Below are 21,340 nucleotides of genomic sequence, written 5' to 3'. Positions count from 1 at the left end.
TGCTGCTTTCATGCTGGTTTGCCTGTTGATTTTCTTCAGTTCTTTTGTCTGTTCACAGTAAGATTAAAAGTCGTTGCCTGCTAGTCACTCTGGGTAACTGGTTCCTAGAGGTAAGATATGATGGTGAGGTAATGCTTATCAAAATTGTGCTTGCCACCCACAATAGGTTGCAAACTGAATATTCCTGGCTGCTGGCTCTGCAAGGGACTTGAAGGGTCAAAGGTGGCAGGGTCAGTGTTCATTAAGTGGGCATGCAGGAGATCAGGGTTTCCCTTTTGCTATTCCTGTGGAGAAGATCCTCTCTGCTCTTGTAACTTGAAGGGACTTTCCCCTAATCAATGTGGTCCACCTCTGATATAATAAAAATGATGCACTTTGATAAATATTTATAAATACTTGTCAATGGGAGGCTCTTACACTAATCATAGCAGCAGTAATCAAAAGATATTGCACTGCACATTATCTACAGGAAGCTTTCATATAAAAGTTTCAATAGGAACACAAAGTATATCTCTTATTAACTAAATTTAAGGCCAGCAAATGATTTCTGAATGGAAACAGGATGATTTACTCACTGAGTGACTCAACTTATGAATCAATGGAGAAACAAATCAGTGAGCAAATAAAGGAATGACTACATGAATAATTGAGCTATCTGAGCTATCTCACCAGTATATGGCCCCTCCTTGTTCTTGCGGCTCTTTGTGAGTGAGCAGTATGGACGTTGCTCTTTCACTTCCATAATGCTTCTGCTTGTGCTGGTGGCAAACATACAGGCATGCTGCTGTACAGCTGCATAGACAGAAAGACAGACACACACACACAGAGAAAGAAAGACAGAGGAAGATAAAGGATGAAGGCAGAGAGAGTGAGTCAGACAGTGAGAGTGAAGTGTCGTTGGACTCCACCTGCAAAAACACAGAAGAAAATGGGTAGTTAATGAAAGAAAGGATCATGAAAGAATAAGTGATGTAGCAATAAGGCCTCATCCTACAATGACTGCTACATTTTAAACTGACATTAGTGTATATTATCACCATCTACAAAAACAGCGTATACATTTTGTGCTCCTTTGCTGACCGTCACCACCTAGAGTGTGTTTAGTGTGTGTATTTTAGTGTGATCTGCACAAAAACTCTCATAAGCAGCAGCAGACTCAGTTGTTCACTCCCATTGGTTAACATGGAAACCAAAGAGACACATTCGGTCTGTCTTGCACGTCCAGTGTTCATAAAAAGGTTCGCACAAAGAGAGACAAAGTCATATGAGGTTAGAGAGAAATATTGACTTGCAGGTTCATTTAATTAACAATGAGACATTCTTATCATGGACCAATCTTCTTTTCATTCGGTTCATTAATGCTTCTCCTGTAAATAGATTCTTCTTTCATACATTTAATGTAGCTTCCAAGTCTACCGAATAGCAAATCAACCTCAAAGATTTATGTTACCCTCATGCCCTTAAGTGTAAACCACATGTACTTGCATGCATAACTGCTCTGATATGTTCAATACATTTCTGTTCATCAAAGAATGCTGGGACACTTAACTGTTGATTGCTCTCCATGTATCATGTAAAGGCATTCTTATGAATGTAAATGAATTGTCCCCTCACAGTTAAACTTGACTATAGCCTGTTTTAACCCTCATTTTGACCTGTCTTTAAGACATCATGTTGTCAGTCACTCGCCTCAGGGGATTTGTCCTGAGCATTGGTGCTTTTCCAAAACTAAATTTAGTTTCCAAAATTGACCCTCCAAAACTGAGGAAACAAGTTGACAACTTGCATTGCAATCATTCATAATTTCTTTGCACAAACAAAAACAGGTGTCACAATGTGATGTACAGATGAGAGAGTCTTGGTAGATTTATATAGTAGGGCTGTAATGATACAGGCATCTAACACATCTGTACAATATGTGACCAAGCTTGAGGGGTAACAACCTGTTACTGTTAATTAAATGTGATAAAATGTGCAACTGTTTTTTTTCCAGTTTCACTGGAAATTGAGACATGCATAAACATTCTTAGTTTCTGTAATACTTTTTTTTCTTACCGATGTATTGGGTACAAATGCAGCAGAACATAATTTTTGTTAGAATAAGACATCCCTTTATTTTACAAGGGCATCGTTATCTAGAAACAAAAAATAGAATATCTTAACGTATAAAAGGCATAGATTATAATGTCCCCGTTAAGATAATAAAATTTTTTCAACTTAAAGTTTCCAAAAGTTTTGTTTGTTGCCCTCAAATCAGTTTTTACATCTTCAGAGAAACTGACTTTAAAGTATATTTCTCACCTAAGAAATATACATGCTTTTGTGTGTGTGTGTTGTTCTTTTTATTCTTTTTTTTAAATAACTTCATATTGTCAATGCATGTAACTTAATTTTGCCATCTGGCACAATGGCATTCAATGTATATAACCAAAAACACAAGTGAATGCAGTGCAGTGGAGTGGAGTGGAGTGGAGTGGAGTGGAGTGGCAGCACATTCCTCTTCCCATATAAAACGTTCTTCACTTCGTCTCTGCCGTGCCCTGATCATTCTCTGGTTGTGCTGACAGAAGTCAACACCAGCCCTCTCCATATAAGATATGATGAACTGCCCTTTAGTTGTCTTATACAACACAGAGCAGTGCGTAGAAGTAGCCTGAATACATAATAAGTTGTTGAAAACTGGTGAAGAGAGGCACACAGATACATGCCTCAATTAATCAATTAATTAAAAGCAAATGTTCTGTGTTCCCACTATCTCAAATGTGAGGATTTGTTGTTTTTCTCTATTTCATAGCATTGTTAAGTGAGAATTTTTGGGTCTGGGACTTATTTGTCATACAAACACTAACAAATTGAAAACTTCACCTTGGGCACTGCGAAATGTGATGGGAATTTTTCACTATTTTCTGACTTTTTAACAATTTATAGGTTAATGAAAAATCAATGGATTAATTGATAATTGCAGCACTTTACTTCATTATTGTACAGTGACAGGAGTTACAGCAAATGTCAATACGGTCAGCTCAGGAACACATCCTATGGCTGTTTTTAGCCAAAGGACATAGCAAAAGCTCTTTAACTATCAAATTCATGCAAATATATCACTATGACAAACTATGTTCATGTGAATGTGGCTTTAAATAGCCACAGTTTAGCTTTCACGCAGAATTGCTGATTGTCAGCACACATGCCAGGCCTGCTGATTTTTATGCTGATCTTTATGTAATAAGGCAGAATTGATCCTAAGATGGGACAGTAAGCTGATGGGTTGGATCCACATTCTGTCAGCAGTTCTTTAAGTCATGTGTACCTCCTTGGATACACAGAGTCATCTGCTGCTGTCAGTAGGGGGTTTTATAGTGAGAGCTCAGCATGAGCCTTGGTACGAAGGACAGAATATCACCTGTTAGAAGCTCAAATACAAAAACATCAGTGTTGGCCTTCGAAATGGGTCTAGCTTTAATTTGTTAGAGATAGATGGACATATAAGAGCGTGGGGGTGAGAGAAAGTTCGAGGCAGAATTCTATTTAGTGTGACCACATGGTAACTTTTAGGTTTTCAGAGAAAAAGACGCAGACACATAAGCAAGAGACGAGAGGTATGGATGGGACAGCTTAAAAATCGAAGGTGTGAAAAAATGTGTGGCAATATGATTTTTGACTTTCTTGACAACAGATCATATCCCATATCGAATACTGAACTCAGCCACAGACAAGGAGGGTTAAAAAAAGTGTGAAGAGAGAGTCAGTTTGCATAAGAGACATAAAGAAAGGCTGAGCAAGGCTGAGACAGGGGGGAAGCAAAGGACAGCCAGTAGTGGTCAGACAGCTTCATAAACCATCAACTTAATCTGAGACACTGAGCCTTAAATCCTCTACCCTCCGGACGTGCATGCATGTGTGTATGTGTGGTATTAATGGGTATGTGTGTGTGTGTTATTGGGTTGTGATGCACTTTACTGTCCAGAGTATTTAGTGTGTGCATTCCCTTCTACTCTATTTTAAATAAATCTTGTATCAATGAAAATTAACTTTATCTTGTATAATCTTATCTTCAATAACAGCAGACTAAAGCTGTTCTGGAGTACTAGTAACACTAACCATTTATTTCCCACATGCTCTATTTCTATTTGTGTGCTAGTGTACATATTGAACCTTGGTCATCAGAGTCTTCACTGCACATGATCTGAGGCCCTGTAGGAGAACAACAGGAGCACTAGAAGGAAGCCTGCACAAACATAACAAGAACATACATAGTACCATGTCACTCTTCAGTCTTCTTCTGGCTGGTTTGCAAAACAGCACATTCTGTTGATAATGTTCTCTGCTGATTGGATGTCAGCCGGGTTATAGTATTTGAATTCTACAGGTCATGCCTACTGCTGTTGCTTTTGGGGATGGCATGGTTATTTCTTTTACTGAGGCATGATCACTTTTCCTTGATGTTAAGGCAGAAAAGAGTTGTTAACCTCAGAAATTCCCCCCTCAAACACATCAGTGTCTTCTGTCAATGTTACTCTTACAAAAAATATGCAACAACCACATCTACCAAATATCAGCATTACGTATCTTACCAGTGACAAAACAGATTTCTCCAGATAACAGTCACAGTGCAAATATACTTGAGCTGACGTACAGTAGCGTATTATCAAATCTGGTATCAATTCTACGTATTGAATCTCAGTTCTTTAAAATCTCCTATCAAATTTATTTGGATTTAGCTCTCAATATTTGTAAGTAATTCAAGGTAATAAAAACCCTCACAACCTGTAGCAAATCCTGATAATACTGTAATGTATATCCTAGACAACCATAGGATACAAAATGTTTATTAAATACCTTACTCACCACATTTTCATGAGCTGCTTTATCCACATACTGGAGGTCCTGATTCACAGCTATTTTTTGATAAGATTAAACTATTGATATAATATGCATGGAAACTCAGATATACCCACTCCTGAAACTGACATGATGTGATCAGCCTGATCTTTTAATTGTCGTACTGCAACAAGTCTGAAATGCACAACGTTGCTTCTTGTTTTTTTGGTTGCACTGTTTGACTCCCCTCCTCCCGAGATTTGAAGCAGGTGTTGCCACATATAGGGATCAAGTGTATTGTTCCAAAAAGCATGAGCTTACAACAAATGGACCAAACAACACACAACTATGTGTGGCAGCGATACATGCAAAGAGAGACTGCTGATCAGGAAAGTTTGCTGACAGAACTCTAATGCAGAAATCGGATTAACAACCAATGTGGGATATGTCACTTGTGTAACACATTTGCATATTTGTGTTCAGTTGGACATTGCCACAATCATAAAATCATACTCAATTGATGGAACTGCAACTTGAGGCCTACACATTTGTATTGACGACAGTCCACTGCTTTCTTATATTTGGTGATTTCAAATATTAAAGTGAAGAAAGTAAAGCTCTGCATGAAAAAAAAGGAATATTTGTGAGATGCTGAGAGCAAAGGAATAATGAAGACAGACAACAAGAGAAATATGAATAGAAATAGGTAAAGGAGAGATGAAGGCGAAAAGAATAAAGGGTCAAAACAAAAGACAATTTGCATGAAGGGGGATGGAGAGGAGAAAAGGTGAAGCAGAATGATGAGAGGCTGCATAGAGGACAGATAGACTAAGACAGTAAACAGACCGAGAAAGAGAAAGAGATCAAGAGCTAGAAAATGACAGAAAAGGGAGGCATTGTGAGGATTACTTTCTTCTCAGCTAATGAAATGTACTTTATAAATAAATTTAACACAAGCAGGATAAATACATGTTTTTAATTAAAATGAAAGAAACAATCATTTGACACAAAGCACTTACTTGAACAAGTGTCTGGTATTTTCACTTTACTGAGATGAGGGAGGAGGTGAAAAAAGAGAGAAGAGGTTTGAGAGACAAAACAGAAATACAGCGAAAGGGCAAAGGGAGCATGGGGAGCAGGAGAGGAAAGAAAGATGACTCAAAGCAGTGATCGGTTTGCTGTTGTTTTTCCATTAATAAGTGAATTAACAGAGCTTCATCAGGTGCTTCATCAATAATTAAATTGTTAATTAAGAACACTGTGCTTCAATGAACAATGAAGAAAAGCTAATAGGGATTAAAGAGACCGTTCAGCACTTCTCTTTATTTTAGTATATCAATTAACCTTTAACAGCTGACAGTTGAAAACCTTGTCACTTTTGATTTACTTGTCAGTTTTTATTTGCATATTTTTTAGCAGCAAATAATATTCCATTAGCCTTAAAACCCATAGAACACATCCATATGCTCCTGCATAATTATTCTGAAGACAAAAGACTGTCCATGTTGACAGTTGTTTTTTCTAATAAAAGAGTAAATTTGAAGTGGGCATGGGAGAGTTCAGGGACAATATCTAAGGTCAGGTCAGATTCATGTATGTAAGATTTAATGGGTTTAAGTCTGACACACACTATCTCCCTTAACTTTATTTTTCTCTGCCTCACTCCACTATCGACAATAAAGTAGGTACAAAAAAGACCTTACAAATCTTACTGAACTGTGGCCCTGATTTTTATTACTAAGGAAAGACTGCTGTAGAGCACATGCACATGACTGACAGTAACACTTATTGTATATATGTAAACTCTCATTCTTATGCCTTTAATTCTTTGTGTCCCCACAGGTAAAAGTAAAATCCAGGTGTATATCGAAAAAAGAGAAGTTTCTGGGGAGCACTTTAAGTAGACTTAACTCTAACACACCTAAGGTGAAAAGGCGAATAATGTGAACAAGCAGAAGAAGAATAGTTGTGCATCAACTCTATCCAGAGCCTCACAACGTATATTATTTGTGTTTGGTATTGTACACATTACTGTACAGTAAACACTGTGTTGCAAGTCATTCACACTGATTTACTGATACCAGTGCATACAACAGCAAAGTAACAGAAAGAGTAAAATAAAATATGGTGTATATTACATGACAAGGAAAATATCAAAAGTCGACATCCAGGTGTTGCCATCATCTATAGTACATTTCATGGACAAAATCAGAAATTGAGGGAGACAAGTTGCCGGATGTTGAATAAAGTACACTAACTGGAAGGGCAGTGGTTCGATCCCTGGCTCCTCCAGTCAGCTCATCGAATTGTCCCTGGGCAGGATACTGAACCCCAAATTGCCCCCGATGTGAGTCTGTGTGTTTAGAAAGTGTAGTATGAATAGAAAAGCGCTGTATGAGTGTGTGTGAATGTGGCAGTAGGGTAAAGTGCCTTGAGTGGTCGATAAGTCTGGAAAAGCGCTATATAAGTGCAGTCCATTTACCATTAACCATTTAGCACGGGTGCCTCGGGATTCTGTGTCGCTCTCCATTTTCCTCTGCCTGGAGATGTCACTGAGCAGCTCTTGCCTCGCACATACTTCTCCCATGTTGGGACTATCTACATGCACATGCAAACACAGTCATACACATTATAACAGATATAGCACGGTTTGAATAAATGATCTTTACTTGCTGACAGTGACATTTCAGGTTGAAGCTGCCAATAGCAGAAGCTCCTAGCTGATAATATTCACTATCTTTGAATTTGACCATTTTCAGCCCCCAGAAGTAATCTACAAAGCATGCCAACTATTCAGCATTTCCCACTTAATTTTAGTCTTGTCAAGGTGCAAATTGGGTGGCTGTGGCTCAGGAGGTAGAGCAGGTTGTCCACTAACAAGAAGGTCTGTGGTTTGATCCCCTGCTCCTCCAGTCTGCATGTTGAAGTGTTCTTGGGCAGGATACTGAACCCTAAATTGCCTCTGATGTATCACATGATGTCTGTGTGTTTAGAAAGTGTAGTATGAATAGAAAAGCGCTGTATGAGTGTGTGAATGGGTGAATGTGGCAGTAGGGTAAAGTGCCTTGAGTGGTCGATAAGTCTGGAAAAAGCGCTATATAAGTGCAGTCCATTTACCATTAACCATTTAGCACGGGTGCCTCGGGATTCTGTGTCGCTCTCCATTTTCCTCTGCCTGGAGATGTCACTGAGCAGCTCTTGCCTCGCACATACTTCTCCCATGTTGGGACTATCTACATGCACATGCAAACACAGTCATACACATTATAACAGATATAGCACGGTTTGAATAAATGATCTTTACTTGCTGACAGTGACATTTCAGGTTGAAGCTGCCAATAGCAGAAGCTCCTAGCTGATAATATTCACTATCTTTGAATTTGACCATTTTCAGCCCCCAGAAGTAATCTACAAAGCATGCCAACTATTCAGCATTTCCCACTTAATTTTAGTCTTGTCAAGGTGCAAATTGGGTGGCTGTGGCTCAGGAGGTAGAGCAGGTTGTCCACTAACAAGAAGGTCTGTGGTTTGATCCCCTGCTCCTCCAGTCTGCATGTTGAAGTGTTCTTGGGCAGGATACTGAACCCTAAATTGCCTCTGATGTATCACATGATGTATCATGTGTGCGTGTGTCGAAAAGCACTGTTTGTATAGAAAGAGCGCTGTATGAATGTGGGTGCGAATGGGTGAATGTGGCTGTAGGGTAAAGCGCTTTGAGTGGTCGATAAGACTAAAGATATTGCTCTACACGTGCAGTCCAAATAGCATTAAGCCAATCACAGGGCTCTACGCTTCTGCATGTCAGAAATACCACTGAATGTCAATATATTGTAATAATGCTAGCTAGCACAGCTTCAACCCGTGATTTATCAAAACCAACATAGAATAAGCTTTGTAGCTGGCTGTTTGTTAAATGTAACAAAAAAAGTTATCTATAAAATGTAAAAATTGCTTGAATATGTGACACATCTATAATTTACAAACTTGAAAGTATGAAGAACATAAAGCCTAAAACACACAATTGCCATCAATCATTGCCATCAGTAGGTGTTATTAGGTATAGAAATGTATTCCATATAATTCCTTAAATATGCTCCTATTCCTCAATGGTGAATCCAAGGTGCACCCTAAAATATGTTGTCATACACTGTTTGTTTGGTTGGTAAAAAGGCAATTACATCTGTGAGGTAGTACATGTTCTGAAATTTAAAACAAACATTTTAAAATGGGGTGATTACTTTTGCAGTTTTGTTCCCTTGTGTTTTTAAAACTGATAAATTCTAACATTTGAATTGGAAAATCCAAAATTACAGCATAATGTTACCATTGTGATATGAGCAGAAGTGGTATATGCTCTAAAGTTTTAACCCAGTGAAAGCAGTGCAGCAGCATTTTTTTTTTTAGGTGATCCAGGGTTAATTTACTCATTATAATTGTTGGTGGCACCTTGCACTCATCACCCACGACAGAAAACTCTTTAAGTCAAGAAAGCAGAGTCTGAGGTCAGATTTATAGTGTACAAAATGACCCTTTAACACACTTTAACACACCCCGTCTAACATAAAGTAGAAGACAGCTGTCTTCCTTTTTGTTCAGAGCAGAACAAGTGGCACTGCCATGGCTGAGTTATGCTGAGTTAACATTACAAAATTTTAGCCCAGATTTTCAACCTGCCAACAGCGTTCGGAGATTGCCAAGAAAAGCTTGCCAAATCAGAGGTAAATCCGCGTTCACTTGGCGTTGGCAAATCGGCGCTCCATCACTATTTGTGAACTGTTCAAAGACACGATATAAAGACTCACCGATGCACCACAGATGCCCAAAAGATATCTAGCAGGCTAAATATTATTAAATGTCAAAACATATTTTGATAGGGAAATCTCACTTAAAGAATGTAATTTGTTATTGATATTCAACAATCCTACTTTCAATAATCATTCATAAAATTAAATTCTTGAAAAAGTTTCCATCTAATATTACATTTAAACAGACAGACATAAGAATAAATTTCCAAACATCATCACAATAAAAAACCTGTAATAAATAATAAAACAAAACTATTAATTTATGCAAACTCTAATATTATAACTCATTAAGTAAACCTCTCTTGTAGATTTGTATGTATGTTATTTTTGTTATTTTTAATCATTTCTCTTTTTATGCAACATAAAAATTTGTGACATGGTACTAAATAATCTTTATTTTTTTCTTTTTCTAACTCTTTGTCTATATTGTACTACATTTCCTGAAGACTTATGTTTACAAAATGTAGTATTCAAAAAATGTATGGTATAATGTCATTTCCTGTGTCACTTATCACATGTTTTCATGACAAAACATAGTGTGGAGACCAGACAGACTTGTTGGGGATTCCTCCTGGGAAAAGATCCTGTAATTTTTTGACGCACTGAACAGTCATGTAGTGTGCAAACCACAACGTTTTCAAGATTCCGATTATAAGACAATAAGTTGTGTAGTGTGAACGTTACAGCAATCTGACAACTTTAAAAGTCATGAAGTGTGTACTAACTGCTCATACGATTGCTAGAAAGGTAATTCAAAACCTCTGTGTTACTGCAAAAGATCTTCAGGAAGATTTAGCAGACTCTGGAGCGGTGGTGCACTGTTCTACTGCTCAGCAACACCTGAACAAATATGACCTTCTTGGAAGAGTCATCAGGAGAAAACCTGCCCTGCATCCTCACCACAAAATTCAACGTCAGAGGTTTGCAAAGGAACATCTAAACAAGCCTGATGCATTTTGTAAACAAGTCCTGTGGACTGATGAAGTTAAAATACAATTTTTTGAGAAAAAAGGTGGAGAATTTCATGAAAACAACACTTCTCCAACTGTAGAGCATGGGGTGGATTGATCGTGCTTTGGGCTTGTGTTGCAGCCAGTGGCACAGGGAATATTTCACTGGTAGAGGCAAGAATGGATTCAATAAAATACCAGCAAATTCTGAGAGCAAACATCATAACGTTTGTAAAAAAGCTGAAGATGAAAAGAGGATAGCTTCTACAACGGGATAAGGATCCTAAACACACCTCAAAATCCACAATGGACTACCTCAAGAGGTGCAAGCTGAAGATTTTACTGTGGCCCTCACAAAACATCTGTGAATAGACCTCAAAAGAGGAGTGCATGCAAGACGGCCCAAAAATCTCACAGAAACTGAAGCCTTTTGGGAGGAAGAATCGGTGAAAATCTCCCAAACAAGAGCTGAAAGACTCTTAGCTGCTGCAAAAAGCCTTTACAAGCTGGAATACTTGTCAAAGGAGGTGTTACTAAGTACTGACGATGCAGGGTGCCCAAACTTTTGTTTCAAGTCCTTTTCCTTCTTTGTTATTTTGAAACTTTAAAAGATGGAAATAAGTAAAAAGTAATCTTTCTTAAAATTTTAAGAAATGTGTCATCTTTAAATTTATGCATTTTGGAAACCAGGTCATCTTTTACTCACTTAACTATTCCCAGTAACAGAAATTATGAAGAGAAAAAAAATTTGCTGAGAAGCCAACTCTTAAGTAAAGAAGTCGAAGATTCTCACGTTACATGAATGGACAACGGCACAAAATTCACTCAGATACAGAGCAGCTTGCATAGACATAATGTATAATCTAATGACAATAATCAAATGTAGTAAACAAGCCATCTATTTAAATCTATATATATATCTGTACACATACATCTATATACATCTATAATCTTTGGATAGCATTCGAGGGTGTTCCTTTAGGAGGTATGGATTATTGAAAGGAAGTAGATTGCATGCTGTATTAGCTTTCAGTCTGTAGCCGACCTTAGGTTTTCTGTCCATCTGTCCAAACTGTTCTCATATCAGCGGAATAATCAAGTCAATATATATATAAATATACATATATATACATAAATATACAATTCAAAATTAAAACTGGCAACCGGTTTTAATTTTTTGGCTGATCGGTATAACTCCCACATTATCTGACCTGACTCTCAGTGAGTTCACAAGTGTCAATCTGCTGGGATAATCTCTCTCTCTCTCCCTTTCCTACCTTTCCCTTTCTCGCACCTAATCCCCCTCTGTCCTCTCAGATTAAAAAAGAGAGAGGGATGAAGAAGGAGCGACAGATGCAAAGATGCTGCTGTCCAACTGACAACAGCATCCTTGTGAGAGAAAGTGTAAGTAGGAAGGGGATGCCTTTGCATAGCCGGAGTGCTTTCATCATTCCCTTTTTTTTGCTCCAGAAACAACACTGATCCATGTATGTACTTGTGAGCGGTGGGTCAGGGTGAGAACAGAGCCAGCCAGAAGCAAAACCCCTGGAAGAGGTTGGGGGTTCAGTTTCCAGTTCAAGGACAAACCAACACAGATGGACACATTGCAGGGTTTTCACATATATTGAGCACTGTTGTTTGCCCATGTCAATTATAGGTTGTCTGCAAGTTTTTAAAGTTGACATTCCAGAGTTTTTGTATTGCTACTGTGCCTGAGATTAGATTTAAGACCGATTCAACAACTTTATTGTTACCAAACAACAAAAAAATACCATACATTGTCACAAAATACCATTGCAGGTTCCATTCACATATTTTATAATCAAAATTAAGGGGACTTACTGTTTTCAAATGAAAAACCTGTACCTCTCTAATAACACTACGTGTGCACTACAAAAATTGTAAAATCCTACACATACGGGCTTTAAATGGAAAGAAGATAAAATAGGAAATAATAATAATAATAATAATAATAATATGGAGAAAAAGAAGAAGAAGAAAAAGAAAAAGAAGAAGAAGAAGAGAAGGATGAGCGGAAGAAGAAGAAGAAGAAGAAGAACCAAAAAAATATGAAGTTGGTCAAATACTGCTTAGTCAAAGACAACATAACTGACATAAAGGCTTCTAAATGAAGCAATTTAGCAAAATACTAGTTTTTTTTTAAAATAACAGTATTTCTTGTACATTCATTTAGTAGTGGTGCATCGACAATAAGGAAAGTATCACCAATGCTTGAGTATACTGTATGTGAAATTAAAATGAGCATTGTAATTTCTGCTTACTTTCATCTAGAGCATAAAAGCAATTAGGGGGCTGTTATTATGTTTAAAATTTTCATATAAGCACAAATTGCATTTCCAGCCAGCTGTTTGTGTGCATTTCCAATTTGCATATAAAAATACCTGAGTGGAATTGCAAAAATTTGAAAAAAGTGTAAATTGTGCAAAAAAGTTAATTTGGTGTACTAATTAAAGCAACTAAATGCCATGGAAACAGACTGAGTGACTAAATGTCACTAAAACTTCCACTACACTGAAGAGAGAAAAAAATCAGATCAGTGAGGACCTATAAGGAAACTGTAATTTTCCTCAAATAAATATGATTTTGCATCATTTGAGATTTGACTGGCGCCCTTTTAATATCTCTTTTTTATCGCTCTTTATCTAATTGCACCCTCTTCTTCACAGATCTGCACATACAGATAGCCTTCAAAACCGTCATACATACATATAACAATGGAAGCATGAAGAACCATTGTGGTCCAACTATGTTCCAGTGATGAGCTTTTCATTAAGAGCTTTGAAAAATTGGACTCAGTGTGCCCAGGGTTGTACTTCCCACAACATCTGTATAGCGCTATTAGCTGAAATCTGATGTAGCTGACTGATTCAGTAGCTACCGTATAAACAGATACCCTTAGCAGTTAGAGTGAAGGATGGGGAGCGCGTAAACGTCTAGTGTAGGTGGTGAGGGAGGGAAGGTTGACTATTGTCAACAATGAGTACATTGATTTCAAATTCCCAGCCTTTTCTCAATCCTTCATTCTCTTCTTTCTCCCCCATCTTCCATCTATCCTTTCTCACTATTCTCTCTTTTTTTTTTCTTCTCTCCCTCTTTCTGCACCTCTCCTTTTAATATCTTTAATGTCTTACTACAGAAACTTCAGATTATGTTGGGTAGATTTTCAGGTTCTTCAAAAAAAGGTACAATTTCTGCATCAGTTTCACTCCTTAGCCCAGCTTACTATTTTGTTCCCTCTTTTTTGCCTCTTATCACCATATCTCCTCCTTCCTGTTCAGGTAGCAGCTTTCAACTGGCTACAACACAAAGGACTGATTGTACATTGTGTGCATGTGTGCCTTTCTGTGTAAGTGTGTCTCAATGCATCCAGAGATAAGGGAAAAAGAAGATAGATAACAAGCTCTAGAGGAGAGGGAGGGAAAAGAGGAGTGAAATGAAGGATGAGGAGATTGCTGAAGCTGTACACTTATCTATTGCCAAATTAAAAAAAATAAACATTTTATCCTGCTGTGAAATTAAAACAAACAAACAAACAAACAAAAAACATATGCTTAAAACACACGGGGAGCATTTCAATTTTACAGTTTACTGTAAATGCCAGTTAAGATGCATATGAATAATGGGTAATGTCATGATAATGGCATGAAAGTGCCAAAAATGAAACACTTAAGGAGAATTTCTTGCTTGACCTAAGCAGTTAACACCTTTTGGGAAGGACTATGGGCTCACGAGCCTCAAGTATAACTCAGCAAAAATCAGTTTATTGCCCACTATCGAATTTTACCAAAATAACATTTGATTATAGTAGATCTCTCCATATCACTGAAATAAGCACCTGATTCATGAATGAGATTATTGTGAGAAGATTACAGAAACCCGTAAACCGTTAGAAAGAGAGACAGACACTAGCTACACAGTATTACCATTATGCAGTGGCACTATATGGAGTACAGCACACACAATGAACAAAATGGCCCAAAATTACGGTATTATAGAGGTGATCATCACTGAGAAACAGGAGACTGAAATTTAGATAACAGAGTATATCAAAGAGGCAGAACATGACAAAGGCGTCAAGGCATAGATTGAGTTGGATAGCTACCTAAAAGCCAAACCAAGTGCTGGTGAGTGGATTGGTAAAATAAATAAATAAAATGAGCACAGAATGCGCCATAAGACTAAAGCTATTTGCAAAGTATGTTTTTGCACAGAGTAACATTGTATACTTGCACATGAAAATCACTAGAAAAACATTGAAAGAAGAATTTGAAAGATGAATTCAACATACTTCCTAAGCTGAAACCTGTAATCAACTTTGAAATTAAGGTGACAGATGACACCAAATGATGTGCATTAATACAACAAAATAATAATTCTGTAAGAATTCCTCAGTCAAAGGAGAACTGTGTAGATATTTTAGAAGATTTTCAGTGGTAAAAGAGGACACGCAATGGATTCTGACAGTGCTTTAATGTCTGGGGTTTGAATAGTAATGTTAATAATAGTAATGGTGTCATAGCACAACCAAATAGAGCACTCCACATCTGGAAGTTTGATGAAAAACACAAGGGATCTGAGAAGAATGTGGAATTTCTAATAGCTTTATTTTTAAAACAGATCATTTACTTTACTTCTTCATAAATATTATTGGTGGGGCAAAAGGCAATGTGAAACTGATCTGGAAACAGATTAAAAAACACAACAAGTCAGGAAAGCACTTAGAACTGCAACTAGATGGAAATCTGACTCAGGACCGATAAAGATTAGCTGAGGCCTTCAACAGCTACATTACTGACTCCGTTACTGCACCAGCACAGAACTTCCCCAACAGCCACCTAGCCTCTGTCTCTGAAATTGTCATATTAAATAAATTATAGAAATCAAACTGTTTCGGATGATCGACTCACTTAAGATGACTCAACAAGATATGTATGTATAAGATATATATACTGCAATGCTCTAAAGTGTTAAAGAGTCACTAGCAGCCCCTATCTGCCAGGTAAGTAATATATCCATTTCCTGGGGTTTATTTCCAGTTGCAAGGAAATCAGCTATAGTGTCATCTCTAAGATTACTGAGAAATGGCTATCTGAGCAGCTTGTTTTCCATCTCAACAGCAGCCCCTTCATCCTACACCCTATGCAGTTTGGCTTTAGAGCAAAACACTCCACAGAGTCGGCCACCTGTTACTTTGTGGAAAACATTCAATCAATTATTGACAAAGGCAATGTTGTTGGAGCTGTATTTCTGGATCTACGGAAAGCCTCTGATACCTCATAGCGAAGCTCTCCAGGTTTAACTTCTCCCCTAATTCACTTATATTTACAAAATCATACCGCAAGGGTCTATTCTAGGCCCACTCTTGTTTAGCCCGTACATAGATGATCTATAATCAGTTTGTTCACACGTTAATGTCCAGATGTCCAGAATCCTGCCTTCAGCTTAACATTACAAAAACAGTAAGCATGTTCTTCATAAAAAAACAACCTCAAAACCAGATCCAGACATCACAGTCTCTGGGGAAAAAACTACAGATTGTGTCTGAGTTTAAATACCTTGGTATCACAGTTTATTCAAATCTGTCTTTCACATCAAAAGTAAAAAAAAGTTCCAAGGAATGTTAGATTTAATCTGGCCAATTCACAAGGAACTGCATGACCACTAATGCAGCTAAAATATGTATGAATACAATGATCCTCCCACACATCATGTACTGTCTGACAAGCTGGGGACACGGAAACCACGCTAAGCCAATAGAATCTCTGTACAAAACAATAAAAACCCTAGACCAGAAGCCACAGGAATACCATCATTGTAATATTCTGAAAAAGCACATTTTACCGGGAAACTGGGAACTGGGAAAAATAGGTTAAATACAGAAGATTATGTCTCGTTTTCAAGGTATTACACAATTTGGCTCCTCCACCACTCTGTACTTACATTACCTTAAAAACAAGCCGAACTACCAGAGCAACAACCAGATGAGAAGACACAGTAGTTTTGGCCAATCTGCTTTTTTTTGTCAGAGCCTCTCAGGATTGAAACAATTTACTGCAACACATAAGAAACTTCCCCAACCACCATTCATTCCCCAAAACATTAAGAGCTTGGTTTATTAGAAATCAAACTTGTGAACACAAGAACAGTGAGGTGTTTTCTTGTTGTTTGTTGTCTAGCTATTGCTATTTGTTGAATGTGCTGTCATGCTATTTGTTTTTTGTTAATGCCATGCTATTTTCGGTTTTGTGTGTCTTTGAACCATCTATTTTGTTTCTATGTAGTGCAGATTCTGTTTGTATTTCCATATTTCCACTACTTTTGTTGTTGATTGTATTTTCTATGCTTTTATTCCTAACGTGTGATTTTTAACTATTGCCTGCACAGGGACTACAGATAAAAATTAGCTCTTCTGGCTAACTCTGGCATATTTTCAGAAATGTTATTATATGCATATGCATAATTAAATAAATAACCTAAAAATTATGGATTTGTAACATTAAGGATATCATCTCTCTATATAAGATGTTGATTCATGTGACGCTGACATTGATTTCAGGTCAGTTGCGGCCCTCTTAAATACCAGCAAGTGGCAGTCATCACCAGGCTAACTAGCCAGTACTAGAATCTTTCTCAAGTTGAAAGTAAAATTGGCAAACAAATTCCACCGAAAATAATACTCAAAATGATGGCTAACTGACTTGACAAAACTACAGACTACATTCAGTGAGAAAAGTTTCAATGTTTATTTCCAGTGTTTGTAAAATGCTTAATTTTTACAATATCTACCCATTTCAATTTTAATATGGTTGATCTTGGGGAAAGATTGTTGTTACATGAACTATGGTTAAGGTATGTTTGAGGTTGGGAAACTAATATTAAACACTTGGCTAATGTTAAGGTATTGTTAAAGTTATGCAACTAAAAGGTTAAGATTAGGAAAAGGACGGGATTATGGGAAAAAACAACAAGAAAGGTTACAATCTCTGACTTCCCATATTAAGGCTGAATTTCTGACACAGACATCCACCGCCCCTACCTCCACACCCTTACTTTCTGCCTTACTACATAATGAGCAATGAAAAATAAATGATGGTACTGGTGACAAATAGTGAGCTATGGAACTGTCTAATACACGTAATTCCTAGGGATATTGAGCTGAAACACACACACACGCATCACTAGTACTGGGTTTGTCTTCCTCTGACAGGCATGGGTAGAGGGTAACTTTTTGCTCATCTCCTCTGACATTTGATTGGTTGACATGGAAGTAGTTCAGCTGTTATTTAATACAGTGGCAGTGTTGCTCATCACTAGCTTGACTGACCAACACTGATGAAATCAAATGCTTGGACCTTTTGTCTGGTGTCAATATTAAAATACAAACTGCTTTGTTTCTTATTGAGAGAGAACCAGTTATAGCCCTTTATATCTCCATTGAGAGCGGGTCCTCTTCCATGGAGCCAGCCATGTTTCTACAGTAGCCCAGAACAGATAAACCAAACACTGGCTCTAGAGAGGGCCTTTCGCATTTTTACGTTACCTGAAGGCTACCGTAGGTTCTCCTACACGCTAGGAAAGGGAGAGGTGAGGGGTATTTAGTTGGTTGCAATCTGCAACCTGACTGCTAGATGCCACTAAATCCCACATACTGGTTCTTTAAGGTAGTGACTGTTCTAAACTATCACATAATTTGCAAAACAATCTAGTTTGCAGATTCCCAGATTCCCTAGTAATTAAAATTTACATGAATTTAAAAAAGATGTTTTGTGTTTTTCACATTACAGAGCACCTTAACACAAAATCTGTTACTAGCAAGGCTAGATATAATGTAAAAGTTTTGTTGTCCACAAAAATAAGTTTTTTACTTTTCAGACACACTGCTGTGCATTCAGTTCACTCTGCAGCCTTTGTGGTTTCATTTAAAGCAATGACTGGTAGGCTAAAGAACAGACACATCTCTCTGCATAATGTAATGCAGGTTTATTATTATTATCACCATATATATAGTATATTGTAACCATCATGAAGGTAGAATTTATAGCAGGACTGCATTAGTATTGTATTTCTATTTTATTTACTTATTTATATATTTAAATAAACAATGACATATGCTTTCTCTTAGTGTAACAAATATCATGACTTGCTGCCACTCATCATTATGTGCTTATGCTCCACCAAAAACACCACAAACTAGATTTAAAATTAAAAAGGTGGAGGTATAAGGTTACCCATAACTACAATGCGCCCCAGTTCAAGACCATCTGGTGAAAAGAAAAACTCCAGATGCAAGTGTGGATCAGATGAGAGTATATTTGCATAACAGTAGATGCTGGAAACATCCAATGATGTGGAGAGAGTTACTGGATTTTTCTCTGAAAAAATTAAAATAACGGTTTGTTGCAATGTACACTATAAAATGGGGCCAATTATCAATAGAAGTTGACTGTACATGCAATTTACTAAATCAAAAAAGTGGGTTTAGTTAATCTTTAAGTTAGTGGTTGTGGGATAGACAACAACAGAAAAAAAATGGTGCTAATATTGTTATTGATTTTATTTCACATTTACATGAACATGAGAAATTTAAACAAGTTCATATGCTGACACAATGGCACTGCCCTCAGAGGTTAGGATTAGGTTATGGTTAGGCATCACAGACTGTGGTGGTTGGGATTAGGGCCAAGTAATAGAAAGTAAGTGGTTCAAACAATTTGTTGTCCAACTACAAGGCTATCAAAAGTATTTATACCTGATTCGAACAGCCACACGGTAAAAAGCTGGCCATCAGGAGAGGGGAGAGGGATGCAACATTTTAGTATGGGGGTAGAAGTATCGGGATAACAGTGAATATATTTAGACACTCATTGTGAAAGGCAGTCTTAGTGTTGAACTCGGTTGCTCGCAGGAAAACTGCTACAAATAGCTGTTTAAAGAAAATTTCAAACCCAACTTACTGTCTCACCTCCGCAGAGATGGTCACAGTGTGCAATGGGTATGAATGTCGGATTGCCAGTTTTGGAAAGTTACAAGAAAACGGTACACAGCCCCCCGTAATCCAGTGTTGGAAAGGTGTGGTGGATGGGGCTTCTCAACCTTCTGACAAGCAGTTCTGATGGAGTACACTGGTTCACTTTAGGGTGTAGTTGGGTGGAATTACGTACTGTATCTCAGAGGAAGACTGGCTAAGGTTGACTTCAGGTTGAGATAAAGGGAGACATAAATCGAGGCGGTCAACAGACTTCAACACAACATTGGTCAGTCAGCATCAAATAGTTTTTTTTGTTTGTTTCTTTGTTTGAATTTACTCCCTCAATCCATTGCACTCTCATAATCTTGTTTCATCTTTTAATATTTTCCATTCACTGTTTGGCTGTGTGTTGTATCCCCATTTTTTCAAAATACTAGACTTGTGTTGTAGCTGTCCTTTGTGATGGGACAACCCCTTGGTTTAACCAGTCACAAGTGACAGCTTTGCCCGTCAACCCCTGAAAGTTGCATTTGGTTTCACCTCCTGAGCAATGCTGAAGTTTAGCTCCACAAACTCATCCCCAAAATGGGCAGAGAAAAGTGGAAAATGGATACACTTTACATTTTGCTAAGTTCCTGTAGTGAATAAGGGCTACCTGTCCATACGGTTGTGATGCCTGTGAGTCTTGGAAGGAATACAGTTTCTTTTTACATTTCAAGTAACTCCTCCTCAATTTCAGCTATGCAGACAACCCCTGCTTCTGCTTAGTTGCCACAGTTGCCAAGCTCTCCTCTTTTCCTCCCCCTTACCTGTCTCATATGACTATTTGTTGAGTCATTAAGTATCAATGGAAGTATCCAGATTTACTACTGAAAATATCAAACAAGTCTCAAAGCACTGAAGCAAGCCTGCAAACTCTTCAGGAAGGTTCTGATTTGATCTTAACATTGTAACTGCCCTTGATCCATCACCAGTTGACAGGATTGGAAATTGCGGATAAATTGGCCCAAAATGTTTCTCTATTTTTTAGTCTCCGCTAAGGAAGCATCCAACTGGCCCAGCTAGTCAAGAATACTGGTGCCATGGGTCATCAATGATAGCCCCAGTGGGTCAACTTCCTCCTGTCAGCGGTCTTTGCAAGATCTCATTTGGTTACTGGCTAGCTGTCAGGTCATATCAGTCACTAGTTGTGGTTTACGTGGTTATGTAACCATTAACTACCGAAGTTCCATGAATTACAGAAGTTCTTTCAAAGACAGTAGAGGTTGAAAACTTTACATTATTTGTTTTTTTTAGTCTTATTTTCTCAATTACATAGAGTACATGCATGCATTACATGCTATATGGAGCCATGTATATTGTCAAGATAAATTACTTGCTGTATATGGAGAGATATATTTATGGAAAAAAAAAAATCAACAATAACGTCATCTAAATTAATATGGCACTTTCTGTCAGTGAAAGTCTGTAAAAACAACATTTTTTATTAATTGATTCATACATATAAATAACTATTTCCATAGATAGGTGTAGTAGGGTATGTATGGTTCACCAGGTAAATGCTACATTTACTCTCTTTAAGCATCTGTGAAAGTCAAAGTGACTTGGACTTAAATTCAACAAATTTAAAGTCTGCTCTCCACCTCTTTTTTCCTGTTGCTTTCTGACTCTATTCAAAGACCTGAGCTTTGTAACTTCTTTCATTTGATGTCTGCTATGATAGATTGGCGAGTAATACGGTCGACTGTTATTTGGACTTTTATACTAATGCAGAG

The 21,340-nt window shown here is 37.6% G+C and overlaps 1 protein-coding gene across 2 annotated transcripts in view; it reads right to left on the bottom strand.

The window, feature by feature from the left end:
* The window catches only part of LOC120799857 (teneurin-3), a 106,427-nt gene that overhangs the window by 27,606 nt on the left and 57,481 nt on the right, over positions 1-21,340 (bottom strand). Inside the window, exon 3 of one of the 2 annotated variants that reach the window (XM_040145303.1) lies at positions 670-908. In XM_040145303.1, coding sequence (XP_040001237.1) covers positions 670-908 — 239 coding nt within the window. Of the gene's footprint in view, positions 1-669; positions 909-7,983; positions 8,055-21,340 lie in introns of those variants that run through there. The other variant, XR_005708901.1, reaches the window with a different exon arrangement.

Source organism: Xiphias gladius, chromosome 15 (assembly GCF_016859285.1).
Source record: "Xiphias gladius isolate SHS-SW01 ecotype Sanya breed wild chromosome 15, ASM1685928v1, whole genome shotgun sequence".
NCBI lineage: Eukaryota > Metazoa > Chordata > Actinopteri > Istiophoriformes > Xiphiidae > Xiphias > Xiphias gladius.
Note: the sequence above shows the minus strand (reverse complement) of the source record. Positions and strands in the feature narration are given on the sequence as shown.